Source organism: Ochotona princeps, chromosome X (assembly GCF_030435755.1).
Source record: "Ochotona princeps isolate mOchPri1 chromosome X, mOchPri1.hap1, whole genome shotgun sequence".
Taxonomy (NCBI): Eukaryota; Metazoa; Chordata; class Mammalia; order Lagomorpha; family Ochotonidae; genus Ochotona; species Ochotona princeps.
Window position 1 is genome coordinate 106,516,990 of NC_080865.1, and position 15,722 is coordinate 106,532,711.

Genomic DNA, 15,722 nt, shown 5'->3' on the forward strand with positions numbered 1-15,722 from the left:
ACCCAGGTAGTTCGAACACCATCATGTCTGGCAGCTTGAGGGACCAAGGGTCACCAATTCAAGCCAGTTTGCTCTCGGAGATTGTTTTGAAGTGGGAACATGAAGACCCAATAGTGCAAGTAATCCTAAGCTGTCCCTACATGAGAACCGGGACTGCAGGAACACTGCCTGGACTGCTCAGCGGGAGCGCCTCTGCCCAGCCTGCCCGGCCTGCACGCTGCAGCCTCAGGGCGTGTGCACGCACCTGCCCTTGCTCGCGCGCTCTCTCACAGTGCCATCCACTGGAGGCCAGCCCTCCGGAAAGGGGGGGGCACCTCCCCGGGGCCATCCTGTCCTGCAGCAGGTAGGTGCTACTTTGCTTTCCTGTGACACGTCTTGGTTAGTTTTGGGCTGGGGCTAGTGTGGGGCCATACTAGTGCCGCCACGCATGGGATCACATGGGCCACACCGCTGGCCATCACCATCTTCGTCCTTAAAGAATCCCACTGTCTCTGCTGCCTCACACCTCCCTGTCCCAGCCTGGTCAGCTCTGGTGGGGGGAGGGAGTCAAGGGAGTTGGGGGGGGGCATCGATGGCACCAAAAATGGGTGTGTCCTCTCAATGCTGTCTGTCCCTCAGGAGCACACAGGAAAAGGTTCGGGTGGGAGGGCAGGTGCCTGGTCAACAGCTTGGCTGGTCAGCAGTATCTGCAGCAAGCCTTGTTGAAGGAGCCTAGTTAGAAAAGTGCAAAGCTGCTTCTGGCCCTGGTTAGGTCTTCAACCTGACTGTGCTTGTCGCTAAGAAAAACATCCCCAAAGCTCCAACTACTCCCTCCCTGAAGCCACGAAACTCTAAGTTTACTGAAAGAAAAAAAAATATTTTTTTATTTCAGTTAATCGGGAAGCTTTGTCAGAGCCCTACCCATAAGGAGAAGAGACAACAGCTGCCTTTATTCTTGTTGGTTTGCTTTGCAATGCACTCTGTGTAAAGTCAGCTAACTCTCTCGGTCACGGGCGTCCGGCTGTCCACAGGCTCCTCTCTGTTTGGCCTTGGCATGGAGGATGAGACAATGTCTTTGCGCTCTCCCTCCCCTCGGTGTTTGTACTTGTCTGCAGCTGTGGCAGCAGCAGCGAGCGTGGGCTGAGTCTTAGCTGGCTCCTTGGGGCAGCCGTCGCTCTCCAGGGAGCCTGCTCGGGGCGTCTGCTCCTCTTTGCAGACACCGCTGCTCAAGTCCTGGGGCTCAGGGGGGCTGCTGGGGTCCTCGGAGCTCTCGGGCTCTGGGGGCGCCGGGGGCAGGGGTGGGAGCAGCGGCGCGGGGGCCGTTGGGGACTCCGGGCGGTGGTGGTGGTGGTGATGCTCCTTCTTGGGGGGCGAGGAGGCGCCGCCACGCCCCTTGGGGCTGCTCTCCTTGCCTTTCCGCCCCGGGCTCTTGCAGCTCTTCAGTCCCTTGCCGCTCTTCTCGCCAAGGCTGGACACGAGCAGGGGCTTCACCACCTCCTTGACCTCGATGCTCACCGTCTCCCGGGTCTTGCGCTTCTTGATGGGCAGCACGGTCTCCTGCACGGAGCGGATGGAAGGCTCCTTCACGGCTTTTTTCTTGGCCTCAGCAGCAGCAGCTGCCACCACACTCCCAGGCTTCCGGCCCCGTTTTTTGGGAATGGCTTGGGGGTCAGCCTCAGCTTTTCGCTTCCTGCCAGGGCGTTTGATCACCATGACCTGAGCAGATGTGGTAGCCCCACCCCCCTCAGCCTTGCCCCCTGGTGAAGCTTGGAAAGGCATCTTGACGAGCAGCTTCCCAGGGCCTTTCTCGAGCACCCTTTTCACCTGCACACCTTCTGATGCTGCTGCCTTGGGTCTCGTGCTGCCACTGCCTTTGGGGCGTCCCCGACCTCTGCCAGTTCCTGGAGCTTTGGGAGATTTGGGCTTCTTAGGTGGTTTCTGCTCTCGTCGGGAGGGGCTCCCTCTCCCAGTTACCGTGAAGTCAAAATCATTAGGGTCCAGGGAGGTGTCGCCTACCTTTTCGAAGTACGCAATCAACTCCACTTTAGAGCGGAAGGCTTTTCCCTGGGGACTGTGGGGACAAACAAAGAACAATTAGAAGCTGTGGGTGGCAAGGTTGGAGATGGACAGAGTGGATGCTGGTGACTGACACACACACAGAACTCTGACACAGCCTATTCCTGAAACATGAGTGACATTTAAGAAAAGCCAAGACGAGCTAAAACCAGGGCCAGACACAAGGTAACACAGCCAAGGCAAGCACAAGGGCACCGAGGGGCAGAGGCACGCCTGCTATAGACTGCTCTAGAGCTGTGGGAGAGAGGCTCTAAGGAACTAGCCTCCACTCAAGCTCTCCTGGGGCTGGCAGGCAGGGGCTCCTTCCACTGGCAGGTGCCTGGGCCTCAGCTTCCTGCCTCGGCACTTGGGCTCTCTGGGAACTGCTCTCAGAAGAAGGCAGCTTGGGAATAATTGATGAATGAAACGAGGTCGTCCACAAACGTCCCTGGCAAAGTGCTTCTCTGAACTTCTGACTCTGGAGATCGCTCGGCTACTAGGCCGGGGAAAGCTGCAAGGAACAGTGAGAGCAGGTCCTGCTGCTCTTGCCCCGCCAGGAGAGGGCACAGAGCCCCAGCCAGGCACTCAGGGCATCCCGTAGCCCTTGTCCAGGGGGAGGGTGCATGTGCACATTTTCCTGAGCAGCAAGCAGCACAGGGTCCCTACCCTCTACGCTCCTGACTGACAGACACGAGACTTACTCTTACTTACTTGATCAAATACACATCATACTTTCCAGCGGAGCGGCCAGACTTCCTTTGCTTCAGCTTTCGTGTCCACCCTTCAGGCAGGGTAGGGTCATCATACATGGGTCCTCGGTCGCGAATGATGGAGCGGCGCTGTTTGGGGGAAGCAGACGCTTCTGGCACAGCTGGGGCGGAGCCTGAGCCTTCGGAGGTCTCTGCTTTGCCTGCCTCTGCCGGCTCGGCAGAGTGGTGGGCTGCGGGCTGCAGAGGCTCATGTTTGCCCTCCTTGTCTTCCTTCTTGTCCTTCTTCACCTTTTTGAATTTGAGGGGCTTGTCCTTGAGGCCCTGGAGGTCCTGGTCTTCGGACTTTTCTTCCCTGAGGTGTTAAACAAGTATGTAAGCATCTCAGAGAAGCACTGGGCAGTCTGGAGAACCTGAGCAGGGCTGGGCACAGCCTAGACCGCGCGTGGCACGACTGCACAGGACAATGGAATGCCAGGCCAGAATGCAGCTCGAGTGCACCTGAGCTGCACTGCGGCTACCACCGAGCCCACCGGTGGCCCTGCCAGCAGGTGATGAGGCCTCTTGGCACAACACTCCGGCACCGCCCCTTACCCATTCTTGCCTCAGTGCCTCTGGGCTTGGATCACTGTTGGAGAGAGAGCTGCCAAACTAAAAAGGGAGTGGGGTTCCCTTCACCAAGGCCCAGTGCTTTCCAGTGCACTAACATACCTATCAAATTTGCACTCCATAAAAACAGCTCATGAGGCACAGTACAAACCGCTGAGGGGATCCAGGACCACAGAGTGTTATGTCATGGAGCATGGGAACTCTGCATGCCCAGGGTGCTGCTGGGGGAAGAGCAGAGACCCCAGGTTATGAGCCACTCCAGCCTTTATAAGGAAGGGCGGTGCCTCAGCGAATGCAGGCGGCAAAGAAAGGGAGAAGCTGAGGCCTGGGCAGAGCCCTGTGCTTCCTTCCTGCTGCCAGGACAGGTGTGGAGGGCAGCAGTGCTGCCTGCTAGCACCCCAGCCTCTCATTCTGGAGAAGCGCAGGGCTATTCCTGTCATCTGATCGCACTGCCTGGTGGCTGAGGCGCACATGCAACCGCCCCTCTCCTCCGCACCACGGAAGCTGTGCAATGAAGGCACCAGGGCACGCCTTAGCAAGCACTGCCAGGAAGCTAGGACTCAAATGACGTGGGTAAGGTACCAACGGCTGCTCAGTACCAGCACTCAGAAGGCCCAAGGACACAGTTTTCTAGAACAGTCAGGTATGAGCAGGCAGGAGTGGCTTCTGTCCAGTGACAAGAGCTTCGTGAAAGAATGTCCCAGCTCCACTCCGACATAACACCCAGTTCCTTTCTCTTCTGTACAGTATGGCTGCTGGGGTCACCTGGAGCCCGTCTGCGCAAAGACGCACTCTGCACATCCCGGGGTACCTGTTTTTTGCTCTAAAGTGGGTTTCCCTACGCTTTCCCACTTATTCAGTTCTCCAGCCTTGAGGCTTCTGAGTGGGGAGTGAGGAACAATTATGGGAAGCTAGCCACCTGTTGCACCTTTAGGATCAATCCACTGGCAGCTCCCTTAGAGCAGAGAAGGGAGCTTGTCAGCAGGAAGCCCAAGGCCAAGGCCAGAGTGCAGGACAGACGGGGCTCATCTTTTCCAACCAACCCATCAACCATGGCACTGCTCAATGCCAAGGCTGCCCCTAAACTCTTTGGTCCTGGAGTGAGAGCCATCACCGCACACATCACAACGCATGCCGGCATTTCCAAATGCCTGAAGCTGCATGAGGCCAAGTACAACCCATACGATTGAATGAAGACTTCCACAAATGCCCTGAAGAAGCAACCGGAGCCCTTGTGGGGCACTCTATTGTCTGCCCTGAAGAAGCATCTGTGTGCTGAAGCCTGCAACCGGAGCCCTTGTGGGGCACTCTATTGTCTGCCCTGATGCACTGATTCTAGGGCAGAGTAAAAAAGCAAAGCGCAAAAACGTGCAGCACAAGCTACTTCCTATGAGAGAAAGGAGGGGTGTTAAGGAAGGACGCCCAGGGACTAACAAACCCAGGCCCCCCACATGGGCAGGTGGGGACAAGAGGCAGCTATCGGCACTGCAGTGAGCTCTGGTCCTCACACCTATCTCTAAGCAGGATCTGACTTCTGAATCCTTTCAATGTTTACCTTACCAAACATAAAATTAAAAGAAAAATCCGCAAGAGCCGATTACATTAAATAGCACCGGGAACTCCTTTGAGCTCTCCAACTGATGGCATACCAGAGGACATAAGTTTGGACCACAGCATCCTGGACACTCCAGAGGGACATTTTCTGAGGCCAACAATGACACCCAATACCAGACTGGGCTTAGGGCCAATGGGTGACCGTGGACCTGTCAGAGGCTGGGGGCGTCTACACAGCTGACTGGTAGAGTGGTACAGGAGCAAGAGCCAGCACGAATTAAAGAACTCTCTCTCTTTCTTTCCTTTCTTTTCTTTCCTTTTCCTTTCCTTCCCTTTCCCTCTTTCTCTCTTTCTCTCTTTCTTTCTCTCTCTCTCTCTCTTTCTCTCTTTCTTTCTGAAAGTCAGATTTACAGAGGAGGAGACACAGAGATCTTGCATCCAGCTACAGGAGCATTACCAACACAGGGCACGCTCTCCACACTGTCTTGGATGGCTCAAGCTGCCAGTAAGCCAATCAGGCTAAGTCAATCAATGAATGATGACTATAAAAGCACCAGTAGACTCGGGGACACCAGCGGCTGGGGAGGTCACTGAGGGCAGCAGTGTCCCTTTGGCTGACACAGAGCCACACTGGACTGAACATCATAAGAGAAAATCCCAGCTGGGGAGAGGGGGAGGCTTACAGAAGGAGGAGCCGAACCAGCATCGATCATGCGTGCAGTCCATGTTGGAGCACTGCTCAGAACGCTGCCTTCTCCAGGCTGCTGTTCCAGCTCCCTGCTAAAACCCGGCAAGACACTCCAAGCACGTGGGGCCCTGCCGCCCACTTGCCACCAGAACGGACTTCCTGCTCCTGGGTTCTGGCCATTTGGGAAGTGAACGAACAGATGGAAGATGATCTCTCTGTCTCTCTCTTTCAAATAAACAGAGGACATTATAAGAATGTCCTAAAAAACATAGCATCCTAATTACACCCACAAGCTGGCCAAAACTTAAGGAATACAGGCCCACAGCAGTGGCCTAGTGGCTAAAGTCCTCGCCTTGAACGCGCCGGGATCCCACATGGGTTCTGGTTCTAATCCTGGAGGCCCCGCTTTCCACATCCAGCTCCCTGCTTGTGGCCTGGGAAAGCAGTGGAGGACAGCCCAATGCATTGGGACCCTGCACCCGCGTGGGAGACCTGGAGGAGGTTCCTGGCTCCTGGCTTCGGATCGACGCAGCACCAGCCGTAGGGCACACTTGGGAAGTGAGTCATTGGATGGAGGAGAGACAGAGAGGAAGATCTTCCGTCCGATTGATTCACTCCCCAAGTGAGCACAATGGGCCGGTGCTGCGCCGATCCGATGCCGGGAACCAGGAACCTCTCCCAGGTCTCTCACACGCAGGTGCAGGGTCCCAAGGCTTTGGGCCGTCCTCGACTGCTTTCCCAGGCCACAAGCAGGGAGCTGGATGGGAAGTGGAGCTGCCGGGATTAGAACTGGTGCCCATATGGGATCCCGGAACGTTCAAAGCCAGGACTTTAGCTGCTAGGCCACCGTGCCGCAGGGCCCTCTCCTCCTTTCTATATATGTATCTGACTTTGCAATAAAAATAAATGAATCTTTAAAAAAAAACCTTAAGGAATACACAGGATAAGGACTAAAGAAACTGAAGCCTGCACTGTGGTACAACTGACATCCCACTTGCGCACCAGTTACCATCTCAGCTGCTCTGCTGCTGTTGCTTCTTTTTAAAAATAGTTACTTCATTTTCATTTGAAACACAGAATTACATGGAGAAGGAGAGAAACAGATGTTCCATTTACTGATTCACTCCCAAGTGACCACAATGGCCAGAGCTGGGCAGGAACGAAGCCAGGAGCTTCTTCCAGATGCTCCCATGTAGGTGCGGGGTCCCAAGGACTTGGATCGCCTTCTGTTGTTTTCCCAGAAGTACTATCAAAGAGTAGGATCAGAAGTGGACTAGTCAGGACTTGAATCAGAACAACAATCGATTCCAGTGCCATAGGCAGAGGTTTAATATACTATGCCATAACATTGGCCCTAAAATAAATTTTAAAAACCAAAAAACAGGGCCTGGTACGGTTCAGTGGCTAAAATCCTCACCTTGAACACGATGAGATCGCATATGGGCACAGATTTATATTTTGGCTGCTTCTGTTCCCACCCAGCTCCCTGCCTGTGGCCTGGGAAATCTGTAGAAGACGGCCCAAAGCCTTGGGACCCTGCACCCGTGTGGGAGACCCGGAAGAACCTCCTGGCTCCTGGCTTCGGCTCGGCTCAGCTCCACCCATTGTGATCACTTGGGTAGTGAGTGAACCAGTGCATGGAAGATCTTTCTGTCTGTCCTTCTCTCTATAAATCTGCCTTTCCTAAATAAATAAATAAATAACATGTGACGTTGGGACTGGCTTCTGAGTTCAAAGGCAGCACTCAAAGGTACTAACACAGGAACCTGGAGAAAGGCGAACACGGTTCCGTAGGAGACAGTGGCATCACTGTACTACCTACTCTCAGGTGACTGCAATTACATTTCAAATGGTAAATGGGAAATGGTTTTATTTATTTGTAAAGGAGAAGGAAGGGAAGGAAAAACGGAGTAAATGAAATTGATCTTGCATTTTTCATCCACTGCTTCATTCCGCAAATGTCTGCAGCAGCCAGTGCTGGGCCAGGCTGCAGCCAGGAGTGTGTGACTCTGCCCAGGCCTTGTGCATGGACGGCAGCGCCCGAGCACGTGGCCATCATCTGCTGTGTGGCAGGACTCTGAGTGGCGCTCCGCCGTGTGCAGAGGTCGTGCCACAGTGTTCACTGCAACGAACAAGCTTATTAACAAAGAATTATCTTCATGTTACATAAAGACACAGAGACAAAAAGCTGTCAACTTCAACGAAGTTTCTTGTTTTACTTGCTCAAGGAATCACTAGGGTTTGCACAGTGTAAATGAAAATAGTGCAGAGTAGTCCTGCATTTAAGAGAGCATCGCGTGGGGCAATGCTGTGGCACCTGCAGCACTGGGATCCCCTATGGCATGAGTTTGTGTCCTGGCTGCTTCACTTCTACTCTAGCTCCTTACGTGTGGCCTGGGAAAGCACAGAGGATGGCTGAAGTCGTTGAGCCTCTGCACCCATATGGGAGACCCAGAAGAAACTCCTTCCTTCAAAAGTGTCCCACTGGCATACATTTGGCATGGGTCAGGGGCAGACCAGGCTGAACCAGTTCACGTCATCCATTTGCGAATCCGAGCACCAGAACAGAGTGTGGGTCGAGCCAGGTTCGGTCGCGACAAAAGCAGTACACAACACAGAATGCCAAGGTGAGTTGCCTGTGCCAGATGTGACTGCAGCACCCAACCAGCACACGTGAGAATCAGGAAGGGAGGGGGCAGAGCCGGCAGGGGAAGAAGGGGTGGTTCCCTTGCTGGACAGCTACTCCCACTGGAGAGCGTGAGCTGGGATGGGGGCAGACCCTACCAGGCAGGGCTACAACACCTGTGGGCCTCATGTGGACCAGATCAGGGAAAAGCCAGGCTGGGCTGATTATTCCTATTGGTGCAAACAAACTTAGAGTGGGTGAGGGTTGTTGGGGCTTAGCCACAGCATCAGCTGGCAGAAGCTGGCACTGGGGGCTAGTTCTGTCAAGTTAAACCATAGAACCACCTGGAGAGTGCATAATCTGGGGGTGGGAGTGGCCTGGGAGGGAAATAGTGGGCTCCTCCCTCTTGGGTTACCACTTCCACTGGAGGGCATGAAAACTAGGACAGGGACTGGGATGGCTAGACAGAAAGGCAACCAACAACATCTGTGTGGGCTGGATAGTGGAGCTGGTTAGATGGAACAAGGTTTTAATACCCATTGACATGTATGAGAGCAGAAGGGGATGTGGGACAGACTGGACTAGTCTGCTACACATACTGGCAAACCAGGGTAGGGGGCGGGCCTGGTGGGGGTTATTGTGGGTCTCTCCGACTAGGCTGCAGCTCCCACTGGTTTGTGTGAGGGCCGAGTGTGTGCTGGGCAGAACCAGGCTGGACTGCAACACCCATTGGTTCCAGTGGAAGACAGGGCTGGAAACAGAACCAACCCAGCAATTGCAACCACCAGCTGATCAGGGCAACGGACTGTGCTGGGCCCGGTTCTTGCTAGTACATACAAGAATCTGGTCTGGGAACACCTCACAGTTTCTTTGGGGATCCCCCCAATCGAGCTTCCGGACTCAGAACCCTAACCATCAAAAGACAGAGGACAGAACAAGTCAATCAGCCACCTCAACTATATGTTGGCAATGAAAATACTGGGCAAACGGAGACTCTATGATGGACTATGTCAATCAGTGGATTCTCCAATGACCTCATCGTGCTTGGAGTGGTGAGAGTGGCAGCGGTTCATAACTGTTGAACTATCAGAACCACTTGAGCAAGACCCTCGGAGCATGCTCCACATCTGGGACCTGGGGTGGGTGGGAGACTGGGTGGGGCTTCGCCCTTAACATCCCCTTTTACATCAGATATATTAAGGAAACAATATGGAACTAATTGTCTTGCCCATCTTCCTGTAGTGCTTGAACCTTTTTACCCTAATTATGCCACGATTGTAAAAAAAAAATAAGTAAATAAAAAATAATAATAAAAAGAAACTCCTTCCTTCAGACATGCCCAGCTGTGGCCATGGTGGCCATTTGAGGAGTGAACCAGCAGATGGAAGATCTGTTTCTCCTTCTTTTGGTAACTGTCTTTCAGATAACAATAAAATGAAACACAGTTTCAGGTTCTGGTGACCAAGAATGGTGACTTCACCACGTCTTATGTTCTTTCAACCAGAATGGTTACCGGCTTCCTCGGTGCGGTGGCTGCCACACTGCACAGGCTGAGTGGCCACACAACTCAGACTGTGCCCTAACGACACATATTTTCATTGTGTGATTTACACAACCTTCTTCAGGAATACACATATTACATGAAGCAGAAAAGCTCTCACAAACTGTAAACATCAACAAAGCACGAGGGAGAACTCCTGGGAACTAAAGCATCATTCCAGGATTCTGCTGCTGGGATTCAAGCAATTAGATCAAGCGCTTCATTTGGTCTACTGAAGGCAAGTCAAGTTGCAGGAACCTTGTTTTCATTCTCATTCTTCACACCGTGAGGGACCTGCAGTCACCCAGGGGAGCAGCACTCAGTCGTGGAGCTCACCAAGCTCCTCCTGGAGCACAGTGCGGCTGTGCTGCAGCAGGAAAGGACAAACACTGCCTGAGGAGTTCAGACGCAAACCCAACCCAGCCCAGGCGGCGCCCTTGCCCCTGCCCCCTGCCTTCCGGCCTACTTCCAGAGCGCCATGCTAGGCTGCTTCCATTCAGCTCCACGCCAGGCCCGTTTCTGGAGATGCCCTTCCCAGCATCTTTCCTTCCAGGTTCCCTTGCTGAAACAGCTCACGAGGTCACAAACTAAGGGCTGGCGCAGGCTACTTCCCCAAGTCTTACAGTGCCTGCTTTCTGCCTGCACCACTCCCTTCCGCTACGCTGAGCTGCAAGCTCTCAGACTCCAGATGGCTGCTTCCAGCATGGATCCTAGAGACACTCACTACCCTGAGCCCCGTCAAAATACGAGAAAAGACACCGGCACGGCAGAAGGCTTCGGGGGCCTCTGCGGAGCAGGAAGGATGGGGTTCTCAAACACAATACTGGCAGAGCCCGCACTTCCGGTGAGCTGTTCTGAACACACACAGTATCTTTAATTCTCCACTTCTGAGAGTACTTTTTAAAAAACAATTATTTTTTATTGGAAAGTCAGATATACAGAGAGGAAAAGAGACAAGAGGAAGATCTTTTGTCCGGTGATTCACTCCCCAAGTGGCCAGAACAGCTAGAGCTGAGCCGATCCAAAGCCAGGAGCCAGGGTGCAGGGTCTCCCACACGGGTACAGGGTCCCAAGGCCTTTAGCCGTCCTCGACTGCTTTCCCAGGCCACAAGCAGGGAGCTGGATGGGAAGTGGAGCTGCCGGGATTAGAATTGGGGCCCATATGCGGTCCCAGTGTGTGCAAGGCGAGCATTTTAGCCACTAGGCTACTGTGCTGAGCCCAAGAAACTTTATTTTATTATTTTTTTAAAGATTTATTTATGTTGTTTCAAAGTCAGATATACAGAGGCAGAGAGACAGAGAGGAAGATCTTCCGTCCGATGATTCACTCCCCAAGTGAGCCACAACAGACGGTGCTGCGCCGATCCGATGCCGGGAACCAGGAACCTCTCCCGGGTCTCCCACGCGGGTGGCAGGGTCCCAAAGCCTTGGGCCGTCCTCCACTGCTTTCCCAGGCCACAGGCAGGGAGCTGGATGGGAAGTGGAGCAGCCGGGATTAGAACTGGCGCCCATATGGGATCCCGGCGCGTTCAAGGAGAGGACCTTAGCCGCCAGGCCATGCTGCCAGGCCCAAGAAACTTTATTTTAAAGAGCTAAATAAAATGCAGCTCTTGTCAAGGAAAAGCAGATCTACCCCCCTACACAAAAGCAACGAGTATCATAAAGCAAAACTCATCCATATTTGCTTTTGAAAAATGTTAAACGTTTTTTTTGAAAAGCAAAATCTGTCTCACACACACACACACACACACACGCATTCCACTCTTCCACATCCTGGCTCACTTCCCGAGCGCCCACCAACAAGGGTTATTGATATGGCATAGTGGGTTAGGAAAGCACCTGTAGGGCCTGGCACGGTGGCCTAACGGCTAAAGTCCTCGCCCTGAACGCGCCGGGATCCCATATGGGCGCCGGTTCTAATCCCGGCAGCTCCACTTCCCATTAACCTCCCTACCTGTGGCCTGGGAAAGCAGTCGAGGACGGCCCAAAGCCTTGGGACCCTGCACCCGTGTGAGAGACTTGGAAGAAGTTCTTGGCTCCTGGCTTTGGATCGGCACAGCACCGGCCGTTGTGCTCACTTGGGGAGTGAATCACCGGACTGAAGATCTTCCTTTCTGTCTCTCCTCCTCTCTGTATATCTGACTGTCCAATAGAAATAAAATAAATCTTAAAAAAAAAAAGCAGATAGCACCTGTAATGTCAGCATCCCATATGAGTGCTAGTTCGAATCTGACTGCTCCACTTGTGATCCACTTTCCTGCCAATGCACTGGAGAATGGCTGCAGCACCTGGCCACTGTCATGCAGCTGTGGTCATTTGGGGAGTAAACTAGTGGATGGAAAGTCAGTCTCTCCCTTTAGTCAGTCTCTCCCTTTGCATTTCAAGTAAGTAACAGGAATCTTCAAACACCTGCCAACAGCCATGCCTGAAATAGGCAAGGACCTACATCTGGTTCTCTCCAAAGCATGACAGGAACCCACGAATTATCATTTGCTGCCACCCCTCACCACCAGTATGTATTAACACAGAGTTAGTTTAGAAGTGGAGGTGGGGGACCAGTGCAGCAGTCTAGTGGTCGTAGTACTCACCTCGCATGCGCTGGGTTTCCATACAGGCACCAGCTCATGTCCCGGCAGCTCCACTTCCCATCCAGCTCCCTGCCTGTGGCCTGGGAAAGCAGTCCAGGATGACCCAAAGCCTTGGGACCCTGCACCTGCCTGGGAGATGCAGAAGAAGCTCCTGGCTTCAGATCAGCTCAGCTCTGGCCAATGTGGCCCCTTGGGGGGGTGAACCAGTGAATGGAAGGCCTTTCTCTGTCTCCCCTCCCTGTAAATCTGACTTTCCAATTAAAAAAAATCTTTAAAAAGTGTGCCTGGGAAAGCAGGAGATGATCCAAGTGTTGGGGCTCCTGCACCCATGTGGAGACCAGGCACCTAACTTTGGCTTCATCCAGCACTGGGCACAATGGCCAGTTGGTGAGAGAATCAGTGGCTAGGAGATTCTTTCTCTAGCTCTCCCTCTAAGTCTACCTTTCAGATAAGTACACAAATAAATAAACTCAAAAGAAAGTTTCTGCTATGGATACTAATCTGGCAGTTTCTCAAAGCTTTAAGCACAGATTGACCACCTGAGCAGCGTTTCACACCTAGGTATAGACAAACAACCCTAGGAGAAGCAACTGAGACCCATGCTTGGGCACCAACAGGCAAATGATGGAAACAACTTGACTGCCCATCAATGAAAGACTTGATAAACAAAGCAATTCACCTTTACATGGGAGGACTATTTTAAAAAAGAAGGAAATCAAAACACACACTACAACACGGATGACTTGCAAGTACACTATGGTCATTAAATGCCACAAAGTGTGTGACCGCACGTACATGAAGCATCTAGAATAAGTAAATCTGTGGACAGAAACAGGTTAGGGGCAGTGGGAAATCAGGAATGTCTGCTAATGGGTCTAGGACTTCTCTGCAGGTGATGAAAATGATCACAACTTCACAGAGGTGATGGCGGTACAACACTGTGAGTGTACTAAATGCCACCAAACTGCACATTTTCAGAGCAGACTTGGGGGCCTGGCACAATAGCACAGTGGCTGAATCCTCGCTTTCCCATCCACTGGGATCCCATATGGGTACCGGTTTGTTTCTTGGCAGCTCCACTTCTCATCCAACTCCCTGCTTGTGGTCTGGGAAAGCAGTCAAGGACGGCCCAAACCCTTGAGGCCCTGCACCTGTGTAGGAGACCTGGAAGAGGCTCCTGGCTCCTGGCTTCTGATTGGTGCAGCTACGGCTGTTGCAGCCACTTGGGGAGTGAATCAGCGAACAGAAGATCTTCTTCTCTGTGTCTCCTCCTCTCTGTATATCTGACTTTCCAATAAAAATAAATGCATATTTTTTTTAGAAAGTGCCACAAATGGTAGTCAGCAAGCATCACCACCATGTAATTCCAGAATATCTGTATAACTCTCCATGAAAACGCTCCCCAGTCTGCCTCTCTCAGTCCCAGGTCCCCACCAATCTGTCTCTTGTGTACCTTTCAAATGAACAGTCATACAGTACGTGTCCTTTTCTGACTTGGCATCCTGTTTTGCAGGTTCCTTCATGCTGTAGCCTGTATCACCACATCATTCCTTTTGATGGGTTTATGCATTTGTCCACTTACAGGTATCTTGAGTTCTTTTTGCCTTTTTGTTGTTGTAAACAGTGCTGCCTAAACATTCACGGTCCAGTTTCTGTGTAAATATATGTTTTAAATTTTCTGGGGCCTATAAACTTAGAACTGCTAGGTCACAAACTAGACTCCTATTTAATCTTTTTAGTTTGTATTTATAGATTTTTAAAAGATTATTTGATCAGACTGGCACAGTGGCTCAACTGGCTAATCCTCTACCTACAAGCACCTACATAACATATGGGCACCAGTCCACGTCCTGGATGCTCTACTTTCTATCCAGCTCCCTGCTATTGTCTGGGAAAACAACAAAGGATGTCCCAAAGCCTCGGGACTCTATCTGCGGGAGACCAGAAAAAAGCACCAGGTTCCTGGCTTTGGATAGGCTCAACTGTGGTCATTGCAGCTGTTTGGGGAGTGAACCAGCAGTTGTAAGACCTTCCCGTGTAAATCTGCCTTTCAAATAAAAGTAAATAAATTTTTAGAAAAAGATCACACAGGGCACGGCGTGATGGCTCACTGGTTGGTCTCACCTGGAACGCACCAGGATCCCACATGAGCTCTAGTTGATACCCCAGCTGCTCCACTTCCATGCCAACTCCTTGTCCGTGGCCTGGGAAAGCAGTAGAGGACGGCCCAAAGCTTTGGGACCCTGCAGCCATGTGGGAGACCCTGAAGAGGCTCCTGGCTTTGGATCTGCTCAGCTTCGGTCACTGCGGCCACTTGGGGAGTGAACCAGTGGATGGATGGTCCTTCTTTCTGTCTCTCCTTCACTCTATAAAGTTGCCTCTCCAAGGAAAAAATGAGATTATTTATTTGAAAGGCAGAGTGAGAGTGAGAGAAAGAAACATCTTCCACTCACTGGTTCAGTCCCAAAAAGTCACCATGGCTGAGGCAGGGCCAGGCCAAAGCTGGGAATTTCATGTGGGTCGCCCACATGGGTGGCGGGGTAGAAGCATGTGGGCCACTTTCTGCTTTCCCAGGTGCATCACCAGGGAACTGGATTGAAGGCAGAGCATCTAGGAATTTTTTAAAAAAGAATTGTTTCCTTTTATTTCAAAGGCAGATTTACACACAGAGAAGGAAAGACAAAAAGAGAGCTCTTCTATGTGCTGGTTCACTCCCCAAGTGGATGCAATGGTCAGAGCTGAGCCGATCTGAAGCCAGGAGTCAGGAACTTCCTCCAGGTCTCCCATGCAGGTGCAGGGTCCCCAGCATTGGTTCATTCTCCACTGCTTTTCCAGGCCATAAGCAGGGAGGTGGAACGGAAGTGGAACAGCTGGGATACAAACTGGTGCTCATGTGGGATCCTGGCACATTCAAGGTGAGGATTTAACCAGTGAGCCATTACACTGGGTCCCATAGGCAAGCCTTAAAAATACTGGATGCAGTCTGGGAATACTCTTCTATTCACTGGCCCCTGATTTTGTGCCTTGCCTACACAGTGAGCACACACTGAGCTAGGGACCAGGATGGCACAGCAGTGACACGGGCAGCACAGCTCTTTTTCTGGTGTGGACCATGTTTGAAGTGAGCCAGTAAGTAAGCAAGTGGACACGTTAGTGAACGGTGCCGAAAGAGGAGCCGGTGACAGTGAGGCCAGAGGCAGCAGGAATGAGGCAAAGCTACGGAGCAGGGCGGGCTGGCTGCTCTGGGACCGATGGGGAGGGAGCGCAGTGATCAGATAGAGTGGCCTTGCCCCCCAGCATCCCCTTGAAGGTAACTGCAAAGGGATATGCTAAAGCACGCAAGCGTCCCAGTTTGTCTCCTTCCTTGTGCTGTTGC

General features: G+C 52.3%; 1 protein-coding gene across 3 annotated transcripts in view; it reads right to left on the reverse strand.

Moving 5' to 3' along the window:
- Positions 1-835: 835 nt before the first annotated feature.
- The window catches only part of MECP2 (methyl-CpG binding protein 2), a 49,102-nt gene continuing 34,215 nt past the window's right edge, over positions 836-15,722 (reverse strand). For 2 of the 3 annotated variants that reach the window (XM_004598857.4, XM_004598858.3), the window contains 2 exons: positions 2,746-3,096; positions 836-2,050 (listed from right to left, as the gene is read on the reverse strand). In XM_004598857.4, coding sequence (XP_004598914.1) covers positions 970-2,050; positions 2,746-3,096 — 1,432 coding nt within the window. In that variant the 3' untranslated portion in view covers positions 836-969. Of the gene's footprint in view, positions 2,051-2,745; positions 3,097-15,722 lie in introns of those variants that run through there. The other variant, XM_058659062.1, reaches the window with a different exon arrangement.